General features: G+C 49.0%; 1 protein-coding gene across 1 annotated transcript; it reads left to right on the forward strand.

Moving 5' to 3' along the window:
• The first annotated feature begins 303 nt into the window (after positions 1-303).
• Pnoc (prepronociceptin) lies at positions 304-19414 on the forward strand. The gene is made up of 4 exons (XM_004630696.2): positions 304-379; positions 10042-10191; positions 15870-16263; positions 19044-19414. The coding sequence occupies exons 2-4, from the start codon at positions 10066-10068 to the stop codon at positions 19127-19129; spliced, it is 606 nt and encodes a 201-aa protein (XP_004630753.1). The 5' UTR covers positions 304-379; positions 10042-10065; the 3' UTR covers positions 19130-19414.
• The last annotated feature ends 2175 nt before the right edge of the window (positions 19415-21589 follow it).

The raw sequence follows: 21589 nt of genomic DNA on the forward strand, positions 1-21589 counted from the left end.
ACGGCGCCAGGAGCCCTTTTGCTGAACGTCTTTGCAGAGTTCCCGGCAGAGCTCTCAGAGCCTCGGAAGCAGCAGGGAGGAAGCCACGGGATCCTGACTGCACTGAGCCCAGGTGAAGCAGGCAGGAGACTGGACGGATGGGGAGGGTGGCGTGTCACAGGCCTGGTGGCAGAGCCAGCAGGAGGGGGGCCGCCTGCCAGGGCTGGAGGTGCTGCCGTTTGGGGGCTGGAGGGGGTCAGCTGCGCGTGTGTCATCGAGGTGGGAGACTACAAAGGAAGGGGAGGGCTGTGCGTGGGGAGGCTATATATGCTGGCGTGGCCGCCACGGAGGGACCGAACCTCGCCTCCCAGGCAGCCGGCGACGGACAGCCAGCGCCCAGGTAGGAGCCGCTGCGACCCGCCGCGACTAACTGCCTGCTGCCCGCCGGGGAGACCAGGGCAGCCGGGCTGGCCTCCCCGCCCCTGTCCTTTGTCCAGCCCGCCCGCTGCTGGCCTCTCGTGAGATGATTCCTTCATTCATCTTACTTTCACTGCTCGGGTGGTGGGGAGGGGGGAGGGGGGGTGTTTTGTTCGGGTTTTTTGTTTGGTTTGGTGTTTTGTTTTGTTGTTTTTTTTTCAGTCTCAGATTCAGAAGGAAACCGAGAAAACTGAACTTGGAAAAGAGGAAAAGTTTTGCTTCCCAGGCCGTGGCCCCTACTTGGCTGCTGCTCTCTGTGGAGAAGCGGTGGCCACAGCAGCGGGTCAGGCCAGCAGCGGGCACCGAGGGGTGGCGGGGGTGTCCTTTCAGGGTGCCCCTGGGACCCTGGAGAGGGCTTTCTTCCTGCTTCTTGTCCTTCTCTGGTGCATGCAGGCTGCTTCCCCCATGCTTCACTGAACTTGATGCTTTTGGGGGGCTGAGGTTTTCACCTGGGGGAGCCCTCTCCGTTTCCGCCCTCAGTAGACATTGCAGGATCTGCGGGCCTTGCTCCACCTGTAAACGCCGCTGAACGCAGACAGACGCATGTGGTGAATTTCGTAGAGAATTTCCGCGGCTTGACCTTGGTCTCCCAGCCCTTGATCGCTTGTGGTTTCCTTGCTCTCTTGGCATCTTCCTTACTGCCAGTCTCTCCCGTATAACCGTCTCTGCCCCGGTTGTGTGGCATACTCCATTCGTGAATCGCAGCATCTAAACTCTCGACACCGCTGCCTTGTCCTCCTCCTCTCTGTGGTCCCTGCTCTGCCTGGCTCCCCCCTGTCGCTCCCCTGCCCACCTCCCGGTGTCACTCCCAACACTGGCAAGTTCTGGTGGAATTTCAAGTGAGGCGGGATGGCTCAGGAAAGAGACTATTTAAAGCGAGCTGCTTTGGGCTTGAATACCCTGATCCCAGGCGGAAACATCTGTGTTTAGCTTCTCAAGCAGCCCATAATTGCCCCAATTATAACCAATAACATTGTTCGCAGACTAACAAAAGATGAGCTCCGCACGGCTTTTGCCGGCAAGTCCAAACCAGAGTCCTCAAAGCAGAAGGGAAAAAAAAGTAACAGCCTGGCTTCTTATCAAAACCTCCCAAAGCAAATACTGCTCTTTCTCTCTGCCTGTGGGCGGCTGCACGCACCCTCCTTTCTGAAGCGCGGCATGAAATTTTCTACAAGCTCTCCCGATGCCTTGGTACCTTTCACGGAAAACATTCGTGTTCCGTGGGCTTTCTGAGTCTCCTGCCTGCACAACTGCCCAGACGCTACCTTTGAGTCAGAGCCGCAGCTTTTGCCCTTCCCTGTGCTTCACTGCGCCGCCTGTCCGGTGTGCTGGACTGCAACCTGGGGTCGTGTTTTGGGGTGCCGCTTTGTTCTTCCGGGGACAGCAGTCACCTGCTTTATCAGCTGAAGGCCAGGGGTACTCAGGGATTTAGACAAAGCAGGAGGTTTTGCATTGCCAATGAAGGGAGTAATTGCAGGATTAGGCACAAATGGGAGCTGTCACCAAGCTATTTCATCTTCAATCAATCAGGTATTTATCAGCTACACGCACCAGGGCTCCGGAGATTCCGCAGAGGTGATAATAACAGCACTTGCGGCTGTTGCAGTGATTTAAGCACTTTCACACCCATTATCCCAGCAACAGCCCCGTGATTACTTCCAAGTTACAGTTGAGACTGAAGCCTGAGGTTCGGGGAATTAGTTCCATGCATGGCAGAGACAGGACAGAGTGCTGCAGCAAGTGTCCCCCTGTCAGTCAGGGCTGCTTAGAAACTAATACCAGGACCCGGCCCAGCACCTGTAAAACAATCAGCAGACAACACAGGGCTGGGTGCGATTAAACTACATGCTCACAGAGCAAGTACGGGGACATTTGGACAAGTGGCATTTTCTTCAGGATCTAATTAGAGCCCGATGGGGAGACAGCTGGAATTTGGATGGGTCAGGAGCTCTGAAGGGTGAGGTGGCAGCAGAGGCCAAAACACAAAAGGAAAGTGAAGGAATGAGCTTTTTTCTGAAAGCCACTGGTGTGCCAGGTGGTGAGATAAGTTTGTCTGTGTGCTTATTCAGTACGTTCACACATGTACAGGGCAGGCGTGTGTGACCCGGTCACACTCAGATTGTGGTTTTGGGTCCTTCTTGTGCCAACTCTCCAGTTTCCCAAGTCTACAAAGGACCTTGGAACGCTCCTATGTGCATTCTGGTTGTGGTGGAGCTGCCCATCAGGTACCTTAGGAGAGGAAAGGGCCTTTCCCAGGAAAGAGGGGTCATCGAGACAGCAGCTGCAGAGGCTTGAAGTGCTGACAGCTCACCAGCAAACTACATTTTCCAACCACTTTTGCTGATATGCCCACAGTTGCACCTGTCTAACATAACTGTTTCCTTCTATCCACAAACTAGGGAGATTTGGGGCTCACTAACTGGGGGACAAGCTGATTTTCTGGGCATCTCCCTCAACAGACTGTAGTCACTTTCATTCTTGATTTTCTGAGATTCTGTGGCTTTTCAGAGTCCAAATAGCTGCCTCAGCAATGCAGAAGCACGGGCACGCACCACAGCTCAGAGGCGCCCAGACTGCCAGGAGGGGCTCAGCTTGTCTTGCCAGCTGCCACCCAGAGTGGCTCAGGGCCAACCCCGCTCTGCTCACACCAATCCTGTGATCTTCTGCCACCAGTGCGTCCCATTCATCCTCTCATTCATTCATCCAGGAACACGTGTGGAGTTCCTGATGGAGCCACACAGGGCCAGGGACGTAGAGCCGGCAGCGCCCTCGGCTTGCTGCGTATTCATGGTCAGTGTCATCAGCAAAAGTGAAAGCCCAGGCTAGTGGTCCTGCAGGGGCGAGCCTGCCCAGCTACCTACTGGGACTGCTGGAAACTGGGACTTTTGTTTTGTTTCCTTAGCTTTCCTAATTTGTACTTTAGTGGATGTTATGTATAGTTACTAAATAAATGGAGGATGTGTACTAAAACTGTTAAGCCAGGCATGGTGGTCTATACGTGTAACCCCAGCACTCCAGGAGGCTAAGGTGAGAGGGTCACAAGCCCCTGCCTCAAAGGGAAAAAAATTATTTAGTTCCTAATAGCTAATAGGATTTTGAAGGTTTCCACACAAAGGAATGATCATTTGAGGTCATGGATATGCCAATGACCTCGACCTCGGTTATCACGTACAGGTATGGAATGTCACACTGCACCACATAAATAGGTACAATTATGTCAAATCGTTTTTTTAAAGCTGATTGCTAGGGGTACAAAGTTAAGGAAGGTTGGAGATTATTGGTCTGCATCTGTTGCTCTCTTGTATTTTCTAATCTTTTTGCAAAGAACACCGGGTGATTTTACAAAAGTGAATAAAGGCTTTTGAAAGTATCTCGATTACCTTGGTGGTATTTGGGGAGCATCTTCCAGGATGACAGTTCAGTGTCCTCCCTTCCCACTGAGGCACCTGGAGACCCCTCCCAAAGCCCCACTGTATGAAGTCCTCTCCTCTCCCCCTTCCTTTACCAGAGAGGACAAATACCCAGCCATTCACACAACAAAGTGTTAACCATCTACTCAAAGGCCTTGCTAAGGTCCCACAGGTAACAATAGAGCTGAGTCTAGAACTCAGGGCCCAGGTCTCCATGTCCTGCTGTCCACTTGTCGTGGCATCCTGGGCCCATGCAGGGAGGGCAGTGGCCTTGTCCCTTGCACCCCCCCCCCACTCACCCTCCACCCTACTACATGCCAGTCCTATTTTTCCAGGACTCGAAGCTAAATAGAGGCCTTTGGGAAAACAAATGTAACCATCAGAGGAGGAAGTGAATGTAAAGCAGCCTCCCTTGGTGGTGGTTGGCAAAGGCAGGAGTCCTGTCTGCAGTGGGTCTGAGGACCAGGGCCAAGGGTGAACCTGCTTCTTCCATGACAGTCCCCCCCCCCCAGACTGGGGAGGGGGAGAGCCAAGAGGCTGTGATCTGAGAGGCAGGCCTGGGGTCTGGGCCACAGAAGGTCCTTAGAATTTCACTTCCATGGCCACAGACCATCAGGAGGAAACTTGGGACAGGAGCTAGCGCCCTGGAAAGCTTCACCCCTTCCAGTTCTATGTCTTCGTCAAAGCTCAGTTTCTTACCCTGTAAAATGGGTGTGATCACAAAGAGTGGGTGCTTCTGAAGTCACTGGCACCAGGCCTGGACCAGCGTGACTGCTTGCAGTAGTCATGAGATTTTAAATTTAGATTCCGGGGCCAGAGATAAAGCTCAGTGGCACAGCACCTGCCTGGCAAGCGCAAGGTCGTGAGTTTGATTCCTTAGTACTGAAAAAAAAAGATTCCACTCCAAAATTCCACCAGAACTTGCCACACTTCCAAAGCAGAAACTGTTAGGAGTTTCCAGTTGCCCAGAGCTCACAAGTTGAAGTGGAACACCTGAGTGCAGTCCTTGGTTCTGCTATCTATTAACTGGATGAGCTGAGACAATTGCCTAATCTCCATGAAGTTGTGTGTATCACGAGAAGGGGGTAAAATTAACTCTAGGATTAGGATGAATCTGAATATAAGCATCATTTGTAACCTGTAAAAGACAGTGTTCCTACGTGCAACTGACACAAGGGTGATATTCTTCTAGGAGGAGGGAGGCCTTCTTTCCCTTCGCCACTAAAAGCACCAAAATTACAGGTTTCCTCCTAGGTCATAAATCACAACTCAATCAGAGTTTAGCTGCAGCTGAAGGTGCATACGTAATCCTCAAACAGAAAAGCAACTAATTTTATTGCCCTAGGAAGCAAGAGAGCACGCAAGTAGATTAAGGTTAGGTCAGAGTAGTGTTTGATCTTTATAAACAGTGAGACACAATCAAGCTTATGAGCTGTCATTACCTATATAAAAAGTAATTGAACATTTCTTGATGCGATACAAGATGCCCTGATGCCCTCACAATGGTGAGCTGAGCTCGGCTCCTGGGAGAAGCACAAGACACGTGCAATTCAAACAGCCTCGGGCTTACTATAGTTACTGATGGTCATTTGCTGCTAATAAGTAAATGGGGGAAAGAAGCCTGTCGTCATCACCATTTTGTGGAGAACACCGAGGCTCTCAGAGATGAGATAACCCACCCGCAGTCACACAGCGGCAAAGGATAAGGTGCAGACACATTCAGCTCATGAATTAATGAATCATTCATTCTCATTTTAACGACATCAGTGTGTATACAGAGAGTGTCAAACCTGCATATAGATGTGGTGGGGATTTCTTGAAGTTTCTCTAAGGACGTGGCTCTGTGGTAGGGCCTTCACTCAGCACGCATGGGGCTCTGGGTTCAGTCCCAGTACTGAGGAAAATGAAATTTTCTACTGAGTTCCCAAAGTTTAAAATCTGACCTATTGGCGCCCATGACTCTAGTAGGCGCTCTGAGGAGTACAGTATTGCAAAACGCCCTCCTTGTACTTGTGTCTGTTTTGAGCTTCTCCTTGGAGTAATCATCCCATTTAATGATGGCAGGGGACTGTGACATGGGACTGCATGCTCGTTCCACGTGGGGGTCCTCTGAATTGCAGAGAGAATGACTAGCACCAGGTCTAGATGGGTTCTGAGTAATAGGTAGATCCACGTACTAAAGGTGAGGGCAAAAATTAGAGGCCACAGGAGACGGCAAGATAGATCTCTCATAAATGAGAAGAGGACTAAGAGAGGAAGGGAGAGAAAAAGAGGGAACAGGAAGGGGGACATAAAATGAATTAAAATGTGTGACCTACGTGGACTGACTCCCCACAATAAATGTAATCACTACGTACAGCAATCATGTACTAATAAAATTTAAAAGTGAGGTTAAACTTGAGGGGAGACAGGACTGGACAGGAGGTGAGTCTCAGCCCACAAGGAGGGCCTGGAGAACACCAGTAGATTTGATGCACTGTCCCCAAAATCCAAACAAAGGGACCTCATGTTTTCCATGCAGCCTGCTACCAAATGGAGCACACATTCATTGTCCTGGGACCTCGCCTGTCTTCTCCTCACCACTGAGTCCCATTTACCCAGAGTTTGAGATAACAAATATCAGTCAAGGCACAGATCGCTTCCTGCATGCGTGAGTTGCCTCAGTTAATAGCACTCACGAAAAACCTCAGCGGGGAAGCATTTCATTAACATCCTTCCCAAGTTGAGCTCAGCGCCTGCACACATGGTGTGCTGCAAGCTTCGCTTAGGAAGCCAAAGAATCCACGGATTCCCTCCTGGAATCCCTTTCTTCTGGGACATTCAGCTACTGCCATCTAGTGGCTGTGGAGGGCATTGCCATGCCATGTGGACACACTATAAAGAATGTGTTTCCTAACTAGAGAGATAGAAAGTGAGTAGCATAAGAATGTGAAGGCGATTCTCAAATTAAACAAAGGAAGGACTTAGGCAGTCCTCACTTTAATACTGGCTTGTGTTCAAGAATATCTGTGTGGGGGCTAGGGAGATAGCTCAGTGGAATAAGTACTTGCCAGGCAAGTGCAAGGTCCTGAGTTTGATCCCTGGTACCAAAAAAAAAAAAAAAAAAAAAAAATTGTGTGTATATAGTGGCTACTCAGAATGGGAGATATATTTTCACTTGGGAAGAAAACTTCCTGAACTTGTCTATCAACTCTTTTACCTGCACAGGCCAAGCACCAAGCCTCATCCCAGCTGTGCCTCATGGTTGTTTGGGCCAGTCTTCTACCAGAATGTGCTGGAGTCCCAGTTTAGGATGTCACAAGTCCAACACTGCTCTACAGAGTGCTCAGAGATGAGAGAGAGGCACTGGTAGCATCACGGAGTGGATGCTGTGTGCCGGGCTTGCTTCCCAGAGAAAGAGTTTGTTATGCACTGGGTATTATTTTCACTGCTTACAAACCCAAACCACTAATAGTCACATGAGATCAGTACTAGGATTCTCCAGTTCACAGGTGAGGAACTGCCAGGTTGGGTACACCTAGCAAGTTGCAAGACTAAGACCGAAACTCAGGAGTCCTCCACTGAGCAGATGAGAAAGCGCGTGTCACACAACGCCACAGCATTGGTCTGGGATAGCTGTGTCACGGGCGTGGCACCAAAGGCTCACTTGCTTCCCACTGTAATGTGTCATCCTGAGATGCCAGAGTAGCAGATCAGTCCGGCTCAAACCAGAAGTTGGCAGTGACTTTCCAGAGGTGACCCTTCTTGATGCGTGCATGAGGCATGAGTTTGAGAAGGGTTTTCTGAGCAGAGGGAGTCCTGAGCTAGTCTGAAGACACTCAGAATCTAGTGTAGCTGGAAACTGTTTTTCCTAGGACTAGAAGTGACACCACAGTGTGGGACAGGTGGAGCGAGAGCCAGTGCTCAGCCAAGTCCTCAGAACTCCTCCTGGTGGCCTTGGAAGTTCTAAAATTACTTTAAGTAGGAAGTGACATCATCAGATGTGGAGATGCCTTGGCGGGAAGCCAGATGATTAGATGGACTAATTTGGAGGTTATTACAATAACAAGGCAATAAATCTCAACTAAGGCACTGGGGCTTGGGACAATGATGTAGAAATTGCATTTGAGATACATTCATGGATATAGATGTTGGTGTTCATTCTTCATTAGGCTGAGACATCCCATAGCTGAATGATAAAGGATAATCCCTGTAGCGGACTGGACATCTGGACCCACCCCACTTTCTGCAGGGCTGGACTTGGAGAGTGAGGCAGTGATCTGAGACACATCGGCCTGCTTCCCAGCCCCACAGGTTATGATCTAGCTCCCTTGCGCTTTTGGAAGTGCTGCTTCCTAGGTCTCCCATGTTGAGCCCCCTAGGAAAACTCCTGCTCATTGTTAACACCCATCTCAGCTGGATGTGGTAGCCCATGCCTATAATCCTAGCACTCAGGAGGCTAAGGCAGGAGGATCACTGTGAGTTCGAGGTCAGCCTGGGCTCCAAAGTGAGTTCAAGCCCCGCCTGAACTGCATAGTGAAATCTTGCTACCCCAAAAAAAAATTTTTTTCAAATGCCAATCCATGGACTCAAACATTCACTGAGCACCCTCACAGTCACCATCACCATGGTGTGAAACACTTCCACACTATACAAGAAGAGCCACATCATTTCCCAGTGTGGCCGCTGGTGACCTCAGCTACAGGTCCTTTCTCTTCTCCTGTGGACTGGCTCTTTCACACTCTTCTCACACTTACAACTCTCCAACTCTGTCATGCATACAAGTTACCTCAGAATAATGCTGAATATACATAGTCTTGCCTGATCCAGTGGTTGTGGGTGGGCTTAAGTTCTCCCAAGACCCCAGCAGTTCTGCAGACTACACTTGAGTAGCATGATCCTGTGCATTTTCTAAGGGAATTCTGATGAAAAAGCAGTAAGGCAACTATCTTTGGTTTTCTATGCTGCGCAGAATTTAAGTACGTGATTTAATGGGTTTGGACAATGCATACTCCCCCTAGGACCTCAACAGAAAATGCTTCTATTTCCAAGAAGTTCCCTTGTTCCCTTGTCCATTTAATCTTCCAAGCAAGATGGTTCATCTGGGATCCAGAATGATGGGGTCTGAGGAACTAACTTTTTGATTCAAGAAGCTTGATACAAAGAGAAATTCTAAAGAGAAATGAAAGAAACCACACCCATCTTTTAGGCGATCTTGTGTACAAAAACTAGTGGTCTAACTAATTAGTAGTGCTACTCTCTCTGAATAGATTTTTTGTTCATTTTTCCATAGATAATTCCATAGGCCAGCTCCTGTGATTAACATGGATGGCCAAATGTCCTTCTTGGTCCTGTATTCAGGAAAACAACTCTCCTTAGTCTTTTTGGCTTCTCCACAAGCCCCTAGACTGGGTGTCTTATCAACAACAGCAATGTGTTGCTTACAGTTATGGAGGCTGGAAAATCCATGATCAAAATGCCAGCAGATTCACTGTCTCAGAAACCCATGCCCTGGTTTGTAGACAGCACCTTCTTCCTGCGGCCTCACCAGTGGCTGGACTATCTAGTGCTCATGAATCTCTTCGCTAAGAGCACTCATCCCTCTTACCTAAACCCCAGGCCCCAACTTTTGATGCCATCATAGTGGGGTTAGGATTTCAATGTGTGGATTTTGGAAAGACACAAGGGCTCAGACCCTAGCACAGACTTTGGAAACTTGTGCATTCCTGACTGGGCCAGGGAAGGCTGAGAGCATGTGCACACCTTGGTCACTAATAAATCTCAGATTTTACTCACCATCCTCTTGCATAGTGCTTTGCCAAAGCTCCTTAGAGATCTCATTTCATCTCCATCACAGATCTATGGCAAGGCAGGGGCCACAGTCCCCTTTTGTGGCAATGGAAATTGAGGCTTGGAGAGGTTGACTTAGAGCCACAGGCTGGCCAGCTAAAGTGGCATCTGAGCTCTCAGAAAAGCTGTCTCTGCCACCCTACAGTCACTTCCAGAATGGTGGCAAGGCCAGCAGAGTGCAGAAATCAGGGGGACCTCCAAGGAAACTAGACAGAGTCATGCTTGAGCTTAGTCCTGGGAACAAGGCCAGGCCACCTGCACCCCTAGAAGCTGCTCCCTGAGGAGAGGTGTCCTGCAGCACCCCCGTGGCTGGGCTAATCACCATGCTTCCTCCTGTGTATTTCAGCACCTTGCTCCCTGGTCCTGCACCATGAAAATCCTGCTCTGCAATCTCCTGCTGCTCAGCCTGCTCTCCAGCATCTTCAGCAGTTGTCCCAGGGACTGCCTCACCTGCCGGGAGGAGCTCAGCCCAACTCCGGACAGCTTCAACCTGGAGGTAGGTCCCCCTCCCTCCTGATCCCAACTGGACCCTGAATGAGAAACTCCATCCTCTTCTGTGGGTCTCCTGGTCAGGAGGAAACAGATGTGGACTTGAACCTCCAACCCTAACAAACACATGCTTACCCTGTCTTGTCATTCCCAGTATTAAAAATAATGCTTCTTAGCCAGGCATGGCGGTGCACACCTGGAATCCCAGCAGTCTGGAAGGCTGAGGCAAGAGGATCACCAAGTTTGAGCCTCGCCTGGGCAATTTAGCAACTTAGTGAGACTGTCTCAAAATAAAAAATAAAGAAGGGTAAGGGTATTGCTCAGTGCAAAGGCCCTGGGTTCAATCTCTAATACCACAAAAATAAATACACGCATAAGTAATGAAATAAAAGCCCCCTCATTTTTAGCCCCAGCAATCAATGAAAGAATCCTACTTCTTCATCTTACTGGAGTGTCCAGGATAATTTTCCCATGCTGTTCCACATCCTTTGAAATTCTTTCTTCCCTTGAGTATGACAACACCTACCTTGTCATTTCCACCTGCTGAACACTGTTACCCTCCAGTTTTGACACTGCAGATGATCCTGCAAGTATTCATGATGTTCTCTTGTATTTTAAATTTCCATCTTGAGGTGCAAATCTAGTGCTAAACTTTTATTCATTAAATAAATTGTTTTCTTACCTCCTTCATTTTCAGCCTAGTCAGCCCTCTCCTCTTAAATCCATTATAATTCAATTTTTTCCCATTGAAGTCCATTAAACTTCTCCCAAGCAGCTACACAGCAAACCCCTCTGTCTTTCAAACCAACCAAAGCAGCTACCATTCCCTGGAGGGCAGAGAATGCAGCATCTGTGTTGAGCAAGCCACCTCGGGGTCTCCTCGCTCCACATAGTAGTAAGCAGCTCACAGCACCTGGATACAACCAAGGTCCTTTTCCAGGTCCCTTGTGCTTTCCTCATGGACCTGCCCTACCCTCATGCCCCCCTCAGGAAGACTTGGCTAGCTCCCAGGGCTCTTCCTCCCTCCAGCTACTCTCCTCCAGCCCATTTTGGCTGCTCTTCCTCCCTGTACCCCCAAACATAAGACAGAGCCTACTTCTAGCCTGGTGTGGTAGTGTAACCCTGTAATCTTAGCACTCCAGGAGGTTCATGGAGGCAGGAGGGTCATGAGCTCAAAACCAGTTTAGCCAAGACCCTATCTCAAAAGCTAAAAGAAGGGCTGGAGATAGCTCAATACAAGGACTCCTGGCATAGTCCCCAGTACCTCAAAGAAAGAACAAGAGAGAGACATTTCATCTCCCTGCTCTACCTCTTCTCTCCAAGACCCCACCCACACATCTCAGCCTTTGCTCCTTCATGCTGGTAACTTGCAAAGCTGCACCCCAACCTCCTCTCTCCTGCCCTAAATCCACATTCCCATGCACTTTCCACAGCTCCCAGGAAATGCCACCTCTCTCCTACCCAGCCCTTTGCCTGTGCCTGACTCAACTCCAACTAGCACATACTTCAAAGTCCAGATTCACTTTCAGCTGCTAAGACAGTGAAGTGGAACCTTTTAGAGCTTTCAGTATCAAACAGCTGGCTTTGTCACAAATGAGTGATGGGGGGCTCAAAGGATGTGGAACAGTGTGGGAAAATTATCCTGGACACTCCAGTAAGATGAAGAAGTAGGATTCTTTCATTGATTGCTGGGGCTAAAAATGAGGGGGCTTTTATTTCATTACTTATGCGTGTATTTATTTTTGTGGTATTTGAGATTGAACCCAGGAGACCCGCCCAGAGGCAGGAAAGCAGGAGGGAGTGGCCAAGGTCAGGACCAAAGTCAAGAGGAACTGGGGAGGTCCAGGGAAAGGCTAGGGTCCCCACTGCCAGCCAAGGAAGCCGAGCTGCAGTCAAAGTCCTGCTGGGTCTACACATCACTTCCACCTGGAAGTACCTGGCAGTGTAGCCTGCGTGCCCAACCTACCTATATCCCAAGGCCCTTGACCCTGATAGCTGGTGTGTAAGATGCAACTGAAAACTATCGTGCAAGTTTACATTCTATAGAAAGTATATTATAGTAGAAGACATGGCCATGAATTCCCCTCAAGCCTCCTGCTCGCTTTGAGCACAGTTCTCCCATCATTCTTACCAGGTTCTGCAGCAGTTCTGGAAGCCCTCTTTCGTGAATATCTTCAGGTGTGCTCACATGGCCACATCAGTGTCCTGAATTAATTCAAAACATTAACCCTTCGGGGCCATTCTGAAGTCACACCTGTCACATCTGGTCAATAAGGTGGACAAGGACACACTGCATGTAATGCTTTTACAAACCTGCCTTTCCGTCAGACGGCACTCGGCAGCAGCATTCACATATTTTTTATCATACCTCATAAAGATGCCAACGAGGACTTGCACAACTGCCTCAGGAAGTGGCAAGAATGATCGAACAAGTATCTTAAGTGAGGGAGATTCATGGCAATGTGTCTTTTACTGTCAAAAAAAAAAAAAATGTAAATTAAGCATTCACCACACATTCAGTGATCCGTGCATATAGAAGGAAACCTACCACCACCAGGGTCTTTACTAAAGTGACCTTCAAAAGTAATCTGACCTTCTCTGGGCCCTGATAAGAGAATGAATAAAGTTCCTTCTGGATGATGTTCATGAGCTGTTTGGCTTCCAAATCCAACTCAGTATGTCGTGGCTGTCCCTGACACGTGCAAATCTCTCTCTCTTTCCATGCGGTGTGAGTGTCCTTGGCTGACCAATCAGCACAGGGCACAATGGCCAGCGCCCAGCAGCGCAGTACCTGCGTCTGTGGAGCCAGTAAGGTTCTAATATCCTCCGCCTCCTGCTGAGCACACCTGCTGCAGCCAGAGAAGGGACTTCACACTTGCATCTTGCAGAAGCAATGAAGAGCTTGGAGCGCATTCTCACCTCTCCAGTGCATCTGAGATTTGGGGACAACACGCATAGCTTTACTTCTTTGAAACAAGTCAGCAAACAGACCCATAAAGGCTACCATGGCCAAGCTGCCTCCTTGCTTTGGCCTCTATTTGGCATTAAAATTTATTTATTTTAAGTTTATTGAAACATTAAGAACGTAAGCAATCACATCACATTTCTAAATCTGGTAACCTTTGGGTATGACCACTCTGTGAATGCTGGGGGACTCATGTCTCCCCACCAGAGGACACACCCCTGAGCTACTGCAGGATCCCTCAAGAACTTTTCTGCTTATGCTCCTGATAGATGGTTGGCTTTTTGTTAGACTATAATTTTGGTTAGCAAATGGCTCACATACCCCAAAGCACCCTGGCCTTTCACCTGATTCTTTCTCTGTCCATTCAAGTAGGAGAAAACAAGATTCACCCAGTTGTTTTAGTGACAAAGAATAAGGAACCCCCATGAAACAATCTAGAAAAATACACTTACAACTGAACTAAAATCCTATTGCAAAAGAAACTACTTTCCTCTTTTGTTAAAGGAAACTCTTAAGGCAAAAATATGCAATGTATTAATTATTGAAACTGTCCTACCAATCGGTTTTGAAGAAAAAAAAAAAGGAAACTCTTGCAGCCACAGTGTTTCTAGCGCCCCATTGTGTCAGCCCTAGATGTTCTAGCTGTACCTCTTGCAGCAGATGGCTTCCAAAGGGCCCTTGGCCACAGGTGGCTTGGCTTTCTTGGCAGAACTAGACCATCTATCTCAGTGGCTTCCTACTTTTTCTCCAAAGGAACTGTGTGCCTGTTTCCCACGTGGTACCCTAAGCTTTTTTCCTTTCTGATGATCGAGCCCATCATCTAGCACACGCTGGGCAAGCGCTCAACCACCCAGTCATACCCCACACCCTAATCTTTGATCCAGACATCCAAATGGCCCCTTGCTCAGCCTCCTCACGAGCTCAGCTCCCCAGATCAATTTGGCACCAGTCTGAGACTCCAGATGCTCACACTAACTCTCGGGCTTAATATAGCAAAGTCATCAGCATGGGCTATGGAAATGTGTCCAGCTCACTTAACAGGCCATTAACACATCTCTGCAAAGAGGCTGGTGAGGCCCCCAGACCAGAGCTTAGGCATTAAGCTCAGATGTCCATCTGGAGCTACACATGCTGTTGTGACTTTGCGTTCCTCCTGTTTGCCTCCAACCTTCTCCTGAGTGATGAGTTGAGATGATTTTCTTTGTATCTAATTTATCTAGCAATGTGTCAAGTCTTGGCACCTACTGCGGAGTCTGGTTTGGTCATAAAACTCATGTTCTTGGACTGACACGAAATCTAATTACCATCTGTCTGACCTTAGAAGCCCAGGGGTTTGTAGGAGCCCTAGTACCCTCTAGACTTAACTCCTCCACCCATGTGCGTAAGCCAAAGGAACAGAACACCCCAACAATCATCTGGAGCTCCTGCTCTATGACAGTTGGACCTCAAGGAGCCTAGAGGTACTCTAGTTCCAAATCTTACACTTCTATGGTCTGTCTCAGAGGCGTCCACACCTCCCTGCATTCCCATTGACACTATACACCAGGGTTTCTCAGCTTTGCCAGTTGAGACATATAGGGCTGAGTAATTTTTGTTCCCAGGAACTTCTGTGTGCTGAAGGTGTTTTCTTAGCATCCCTGATACCTAGCTGGCTTTAGCAGATGACTACACAGTATGACAAACAAAATATCTCCTTGTATTACAATGTCCATCATTTAACCAAATGTAATAGAATTGTCTGCTATTTACTAGAAGGAATCAACTCCTACAAGGACTCAAATATAAGGTGGGGCTTCTGCTGCTTATATTTTGCCATAGAAGTTATTGTAAGCTTCATGTTCACACAGGAGCAATACAAATTTTGGTGGAAATTGTGAGGGGAAGCCGTAGAGTATGGCTGGGTCCCTAAGGGTGGGTGGAAGAAACACAAGGACAGAGTCTCCCCTCAGAGAGGGCAGACTGATAAAGCACAGGGATTTCAAGGCATGAGAAGTCTTCTTTGGCTGGGGGATGGGAAGGCAGAAAATGGAAATAAGATCCAAGAGGTGGGCTGGCCAGGTATCTGCCCGGTCTGCTTGGAGGTGAGAGACGTTTTATGGAAAAGACAAATATCAGGCAGTTTTGAACAACGTGACAGTGATGATGTGGTTGGAGTTACTCCTTGGGAAGAGTGCTCTGCCAGGGGCCTAAAGTGGATTCAAAGATAGAGATGGAGGAATCAGCCAGGGAGCCATGGCCTCTAAGAGACGCTTGGGCAGTAGCCAAGGAGATGTAAAGGAGAGGTCGACCTGTGTGCTGAGGGGTGGGGCGGTGGGAAGGGGGTGAAGAGATGCCTGGGCTTTAAACCTCAGTTCATCAGGAATGGGCACCGATAGAGAGAGACAGAGTGGCCGAGCAGAAGGGCAAGCTTGGGTGGGGACAGGACAGAGTTCTAGATGGCTTCATTTTGTGTGAACCCGGGGTTTGTCAACCTCGTCTCGGAGCTCTGGTTTCTTTCCTGGTAAAATTATGGAGCTAAGCCGGGGGTTCTGTTTCTAACTCTGAAATTCTATGAGCCTATACAACTGCAACATTTGAGAACTACCACTTCCGGTACAGACACAGATGAGAGGAGGTCGCTGCTTCCTCGGCTTGGATATGGAGAGGCTCTGTTCCTTTTCCCTCCTTGCATTTATGGAGGACCCTGCTCTTTTTCCTTCCTCCTGCCTGTGTCTCTGCAGCTGTGCATCCTCCAGTGTGAGGCGAAGATGTCCCCCAGCCCTCTCTGGACTCTGTGCAGCAAGGTCATGGCCAGGGGCTCTTGGCAGCTCAGTTCTGCTGACCCCGAACATGTGGTAGCCGCTCTTTACCAGCCAAAAGCCTCAGAGATGCAGCATCTGAAGCGAATGCCCCGTGTCCAGAGCCCATTCCAGGCACAGGAAGAGACAGAGCCAAGCACAGAGGAGGCTGGCGAGGTGGAGCAGAAACAGCTGCAGAAGAGGTTTGGGGGCTTCACAGGGGCCCGGAAGTCGGCCCGGAAGTTGGCCAACCAGAAGCGGTTCAGTGAGTTTATGAGGCACTACCTGGTCCTGAGCATGCAGTCCAGCCAGCGCCGGCGCACCCTGCACCAGAATGGTAATGTGTAGCCGGAAGGGGAGCCCCTCCCAGCTGCACCACCACTGCAACCCTTGAGTGAGTTGGGGACAAAGAGAGACCTCCCACACCCAGCCATCTTAGCCTTTTCCCAGGCCCAAACACACAGATATACACACATGCGCGCGAGCGCACACACACACACACACACACACACACACACACACACACCCCTCTCAAGGACTCTAGATCCTTCTGGACCTAGGAGAGATAGTCCTGGTCCTGCCTCCTCCCTACCCTTTTTCTAGGGAGCCAGGATTTTCCCATTCTTGTTTCTTAAGCCTGGCCACTCCCATTTAAAGATTGGTTACCATGGGAATAGTAGTAGTATGTTAAGATAACTAATTCCTCCATAGCTCTTTGGGAGCCCAGTTACTATGGGGACAGTTAAGTGGACCAATTCTATTATCCAGTTGCCATAGAAACCATTCAGATCACCTTTCCTCGGAGACTCTCTGAAGACCAAAGGCTGGACCTAGTCTTAGCCATTCACAAAGAAGCTGATTACTGTTTCACCTTCAAAGGTGCCTTTCCTATCCTTCCCTTCCTCTACACCCCAAGAGGACTGCCCTCCCTGGAAATCATACAGAGCGCAGAGGTAGGCTAGCTTACTTTCTTCCGCAAGCTACGTGTCTACCAAGGAACCTGCCAGAGAAAAAGAGATTCCTTGTGGCTAATGGCATCACTGCTGAGCAGGACCTTGAGAATTGGGTCTAACAATAGCTTTTAGAATATGGAGGAAAAGGTGCATCTTCTTTCTTCACTTTGTGCTTCCTTGCAGAGTGTTTTTTTGTTTTGGTTTGGTTTTTTTACTTTGTCTCATTTTGTTTGCCTTTCTCTCTCCTTTCTTGTTTTTCTTTTGCTCTTCTGCCCCCAAAAGCATGCTCATACAAGTACCTATAACACATATCAGATATGTACAGCAAAGATTTCATTACCCATCATTCAATCTCAACTCTCCTTAGCCCATCAATGAATACATACCTTTGGATGGCACTGGAAACCACCACAGTGACATCTGCTGAAAATATAGGAAAAATCCCAGCCAGCAAGTCGATTACCTTAATCCATATATGGAAATATGATCATGAGCCAAGTCCCACACTCCTCTTTAAACTGCCTAGAAACTTGGCCCGCTGCAGAGAACCAGTCATTTCAGAAAGATCATCCCAAAACATTGCCAGAGTTGGGTTAGACCCTGATTCTGAGAAATAAGAGAAAAAGGTCTGCATGTCGTCTGTCCTTCATCTCTTCATGCATTTAAGGTCGCCATAGCATGATTCACCTTCCTTCAGGGCTTATCAATCTCTACATTGATTTTTGGAATCTAGGCTCCAAGGGGAGACAGCGCCCAGAGCTCTTTGCAGGTATGGTGTCTGTGTGCACTAAGCCTGTCTCCAAACACTGACACAAGTATCAAACGGTGGGGAGAAAGCTGCCATGTTTATTTTAGCAAAATGACTAATTCCAACGTCCTGTGTGAACTTGAACCATGTATGAAGTCATCCTATGTCTTTCTAAACCACATCTGTACAGTACCGAACAAATCTTTCAGAAATGGCATAGATTAATTTTTTACATCATAAAGACACTCTTCTTTAAAGTGGCTCTTAAGAGATCCCAAAGGCAGGCTGGGGCAATAGCTCAGTGAAAAAAGTGCTTGCCTGGCAAACACAGGTTGTGAGTTTAATCCCTGGATATCCTTAAAAAAGGAGAGAGAGAGAGAGAGACCAAAGCCATGTCTAATTCTCAGCCACAACAATTTTCTTTACCAAAAAAAGTTTTAAATCAGTCCCATTAGTAGGAATCAATTTACTTGGAGGAAAAAAAAACACTATGTGAGCTCCTATCCAGGCAATTGGTTTTTCTGATTTTCTGTTGCCCTTCCGGCTGCGAGGTACTGAAATGTGGCTGGTCACTAGGTCCCGTCTGCTGCACTGCTCAAGATGAAAAGTTCTTGGTGGACACACTGGAAACATTAGCCAGCTCATTTGGGCGAGATTGATGGCTCTCTCTCTCTCCTTGAGTGAGTGTCTCTCCGGTCCTTTTTTCTGCACGTGCACAGCTGCCGAGCTCCAGTGCAGACATGTGTAAGTGAGCCTGTAACACACACAGTCAGTCACACACACAAATGCTCGGCCTGCCTGCTGCATGATAGATTCCTTCAGCTTGCTTTTACCAAAGCCTCTCTTGACTCCTAAGACATCCAGTGACAATCTATACTGAGCAGGCCGCCACCCAGGAAGTGCCACGTGCCATCGGAACGCAGGGTGCCAAGGCACAGGTCCTGCTCCACACTTAACTGTGAAAGAATACGGCTGGTCTTTATGGCCACCTCCCTTTCCCTGGCCCTGTACTGTCATCCCCTTTTCTGCTGCCTCAAGCCTTGATCCTTCTAGACTACGTAGAAAATGAGCAGAGTCACCCATGGTCAGGTATTAGTGACCCGAGGCTTAAAGAGCACTTGTACTCTAAGAAAACCATAAATGAGAACACAGCAGGGATTCCGAACACCAGGGACAACAGACCTGTTTCCAGGTAGGGGATCTGTCACTGCCTTTCAACCCACAGCCCACTGACCTCACCTTCCTCCTATTAGTCCTGCCACAGAAGCAGATCCGATGTGCGAGCGGGTGCTAAGGAACCCCTCAGCTACCTAGGGACATCTTTCTTGGGTTGCTAGGTTTCCCTCACTTGGGAGAAAAGGAGGGGAGGGTCGGAAAAAGCATCAGATTTGCACTGAATCATTTCTGTCTCCCCAGGCGTCCTGGTGATCCCCAAAACAGCATGTGTCCAGCCCCAGACCTGCCGCCTGGGACTCAGGATTCCTTCCTCCCCAAGGCACTGAGCCTGCAGGCCCTGCGGGCATGGCCTCGGGCACCTCCTATCCAGTTGTTTCCCTCACCTGGCATGATTCCCCACAACCCTCTTGCTACTTCAGAGTGTATTTTTGTAATTCCTCCAGCTAACATTTTAATGCCCCCGTCTTTCCTTGTCACCCCCTCTTCTCTCTATGGGGCCGGGTGAAAGGAGAATGAAATCAAGCCTGGGGTTTCAATCTGTCACTGCCATAACTTGTTTGTAAAAGAGCTGTTCTTTTTGACCGATTGTTTGAAACAACTATTTCCCCATTAAACTTCTACTGAGCAAATGGTTAATAAACTGGTTTGCATTTTCTAAATGGTGTGACCAAGAAGCACAGCCTGCTGAGAGTTGAAGCTGTCTCTCTAGGGAGGTAGAGGCAGAGAGCTCCCTCGGAAGGAGGCGGGGCCCACTGTTTGAGCATGAGGAGCTCAAGGGTGTCATGCACCTTGAACTGGAAGTCACTTCACTCAGCTGGGTTTGACTTGGGCAGGGGCATAAGGGTGAAGGAGGTGGGCCCAGACTCTGTGGGTGGCCGGGTGCGTGGCGCACCCCCAGGCTCTGATAAGGTGGCTATTTGCCCTCTTAGCAGTCCCTGGTGATGCAAATCTACTTTCTATCTCCGTTAAACATATTAAGGTGTGTGGCTAGCAGATCCCAGCCAGGAAACTCACAGGGAACCCACACAGAGTCACTGAGGAGTTAAACATCTACCAAAGTAGATAGGGGATGAGTTCCAGCACCCCATGGGTACCAAAATCCAACAGTGTTCAAATCCTTCACATAAAGTGTGTATTTGCATATAACCTCCACACATCCTCTTCTCCACTTTATACCATCCCTGCTAACAATGCCCAACGCCACAGAAATGCTATGTGCATCATTTTTAGGCAACATTGTTCAGGGTTCTTGATCAGTTTGGGTGCCATTTTAAAAAATATTTTCACAGTGCAGTTGATTAATTTATAGAAGCAGAAGCCACAAATACAGCCAACCAGCTGTACCCCAGATGGTCATAAGCGTATTCAGCTTTTACTTCCACCACTGGGAAGTCCAAGATAACAGGGTCCAGTGTCCTTACTGTGCCTTCAGAAAGTGAAAGGCAAGCAGGACTAAGGGGAGAGCTGAATCCTCCTCTTACTAGAGGCCCATGTTCTGCATAACTAACTCCCTCCTGCCATTTGACAGGCTGTGTAAGGCAGAACACGGGGGGTCAGCATTTCTTAAGGACCACATCTCCCAGGATCCCTACACTAGCCATTAAACGGCCAACCATGGCAAAGAATTTGCAGAGCAGCAAGGGATGCTGGAAGCTCTGCGTGCGAGCTGGGGAGCCCGGAAGGGGCAAGGAAGTTACTCAAACATGTAAGAACTGCAGCCATTCACAAACTCTAGGAGCTGAGGGGCTCAGCAACCCCACTTTCAAGCTCCAATGTGGTGTCCCCAGGTTGCCAGACCCCACCAGGAGCTAAAGAGTTAGGAGGTCCATGAATTCACCCAGAAGGGCAACCTGGGTAACCCCCCACCACAGCTGCCAATGGAGAATGCCAGCTGACTGACTTGGGGGAGCTTTGGCAAATGGTCGGCAAGCAGGTTGGTCCTAGATGGGATTTCCCTGGGTGAGAGGTGAAGACAGGTGGAGAAAGGACAAATAGAAGGAAGACACAGGGCTTCTCAAACTGCCATGACGAGCTCACTGCATCTTGAGTCAGCCCCCTTCCTCTCCAGCAATGGCAGGAGTCCCCAGACCCTGCTCCCAGAGCCACCCCTAGTCCCAAAAGTGACGCATAGAGACTCGCTAGAGCCTTTCTCCAGCTCCCGGGTCTTCTGCAGACTTCTGGCTTACCAAGAGCAGGACCATTGGCTCTCCTGCCCATCCCCCACATCCACCACCTCAAATGCTCCCAAGAACAGCACACCCTCTCTTATTTTATACAGACTGAACATTCAAACACATGTCCACAACTGCCTCCAGCCTTGTTTCTTCAACTTGGTCTTGGAATCTACAGGTGCTGCACTCAGCTTTTCTTCAAGATTGGCAGCTGAACTTGTAGAGACACCAGTCCCCAGGTAGGAGCCCCAGGTGGGATGCAACTTGCTGCTCAGTGCACTGAGGCCACTCTGCTAGGGGTGGGAGTGTCGCAGCGCATGGGATCCACGTTCAGGCCCATTTCTCTACATAGAGGGTCCTGGCCTGGAGATGTGTGGGTGTCCTCAAAGGCTCACGTGTTGTCGGAGGCACGGACTCAGAGTAGCAGGGAGAGATAGGACCTAATAGGAGATCCTTAAGTCATCAGAGGTGCACCCTGATGGGGGAGGAAAGGACTCCAGCCCCCCCAGCTTCTTGTCATTGCATTTGATCTCTCCCTCCCAGCACAGCCATCTGCCATGCAGTGTCACAGCCAAGAGGCCGACTGTGCCATACTGTTCACTAAATGCACCTCTT

Source organism: Octodon degus, unplaced genomic scaffold (assembly GCF_000260255.1).
Source record: "Octodon degus isolate 3935 unplaced genomic scaffold, OctDeg1.0 scaffold00036, whole genome shotgun sequence".
Lineage (NCBI taxonomy): Eukaryota > Metazoa > Chordata > Mammalia > Rodentia > Octodontidae > Octodon > Octodon degus.

Coding starts and splice junctions, on each gene's coding strand:
- Pnoc (XM_004630696.2), top strand. CDS start 10,066: ATGAAAATCCTGCTCTGCAATCTCCTGCTGCTCAGCCTGCTCTCCAGC. Junction 10,192..15,869: donor CGGACAGCTTCAACCTGGAG/GTAGGTCCCCCT, acceptor GTGTCTCTGCAG/CTGTGCATCCTCCAGTGTGA. Junction 16,264..19,043: donor GCGCACCCTGCACCAGAATG/GTAATGTGTAGC, acceptor CTGTCTCCCCAG/GCGTCCTGGTGATCCCCAAA.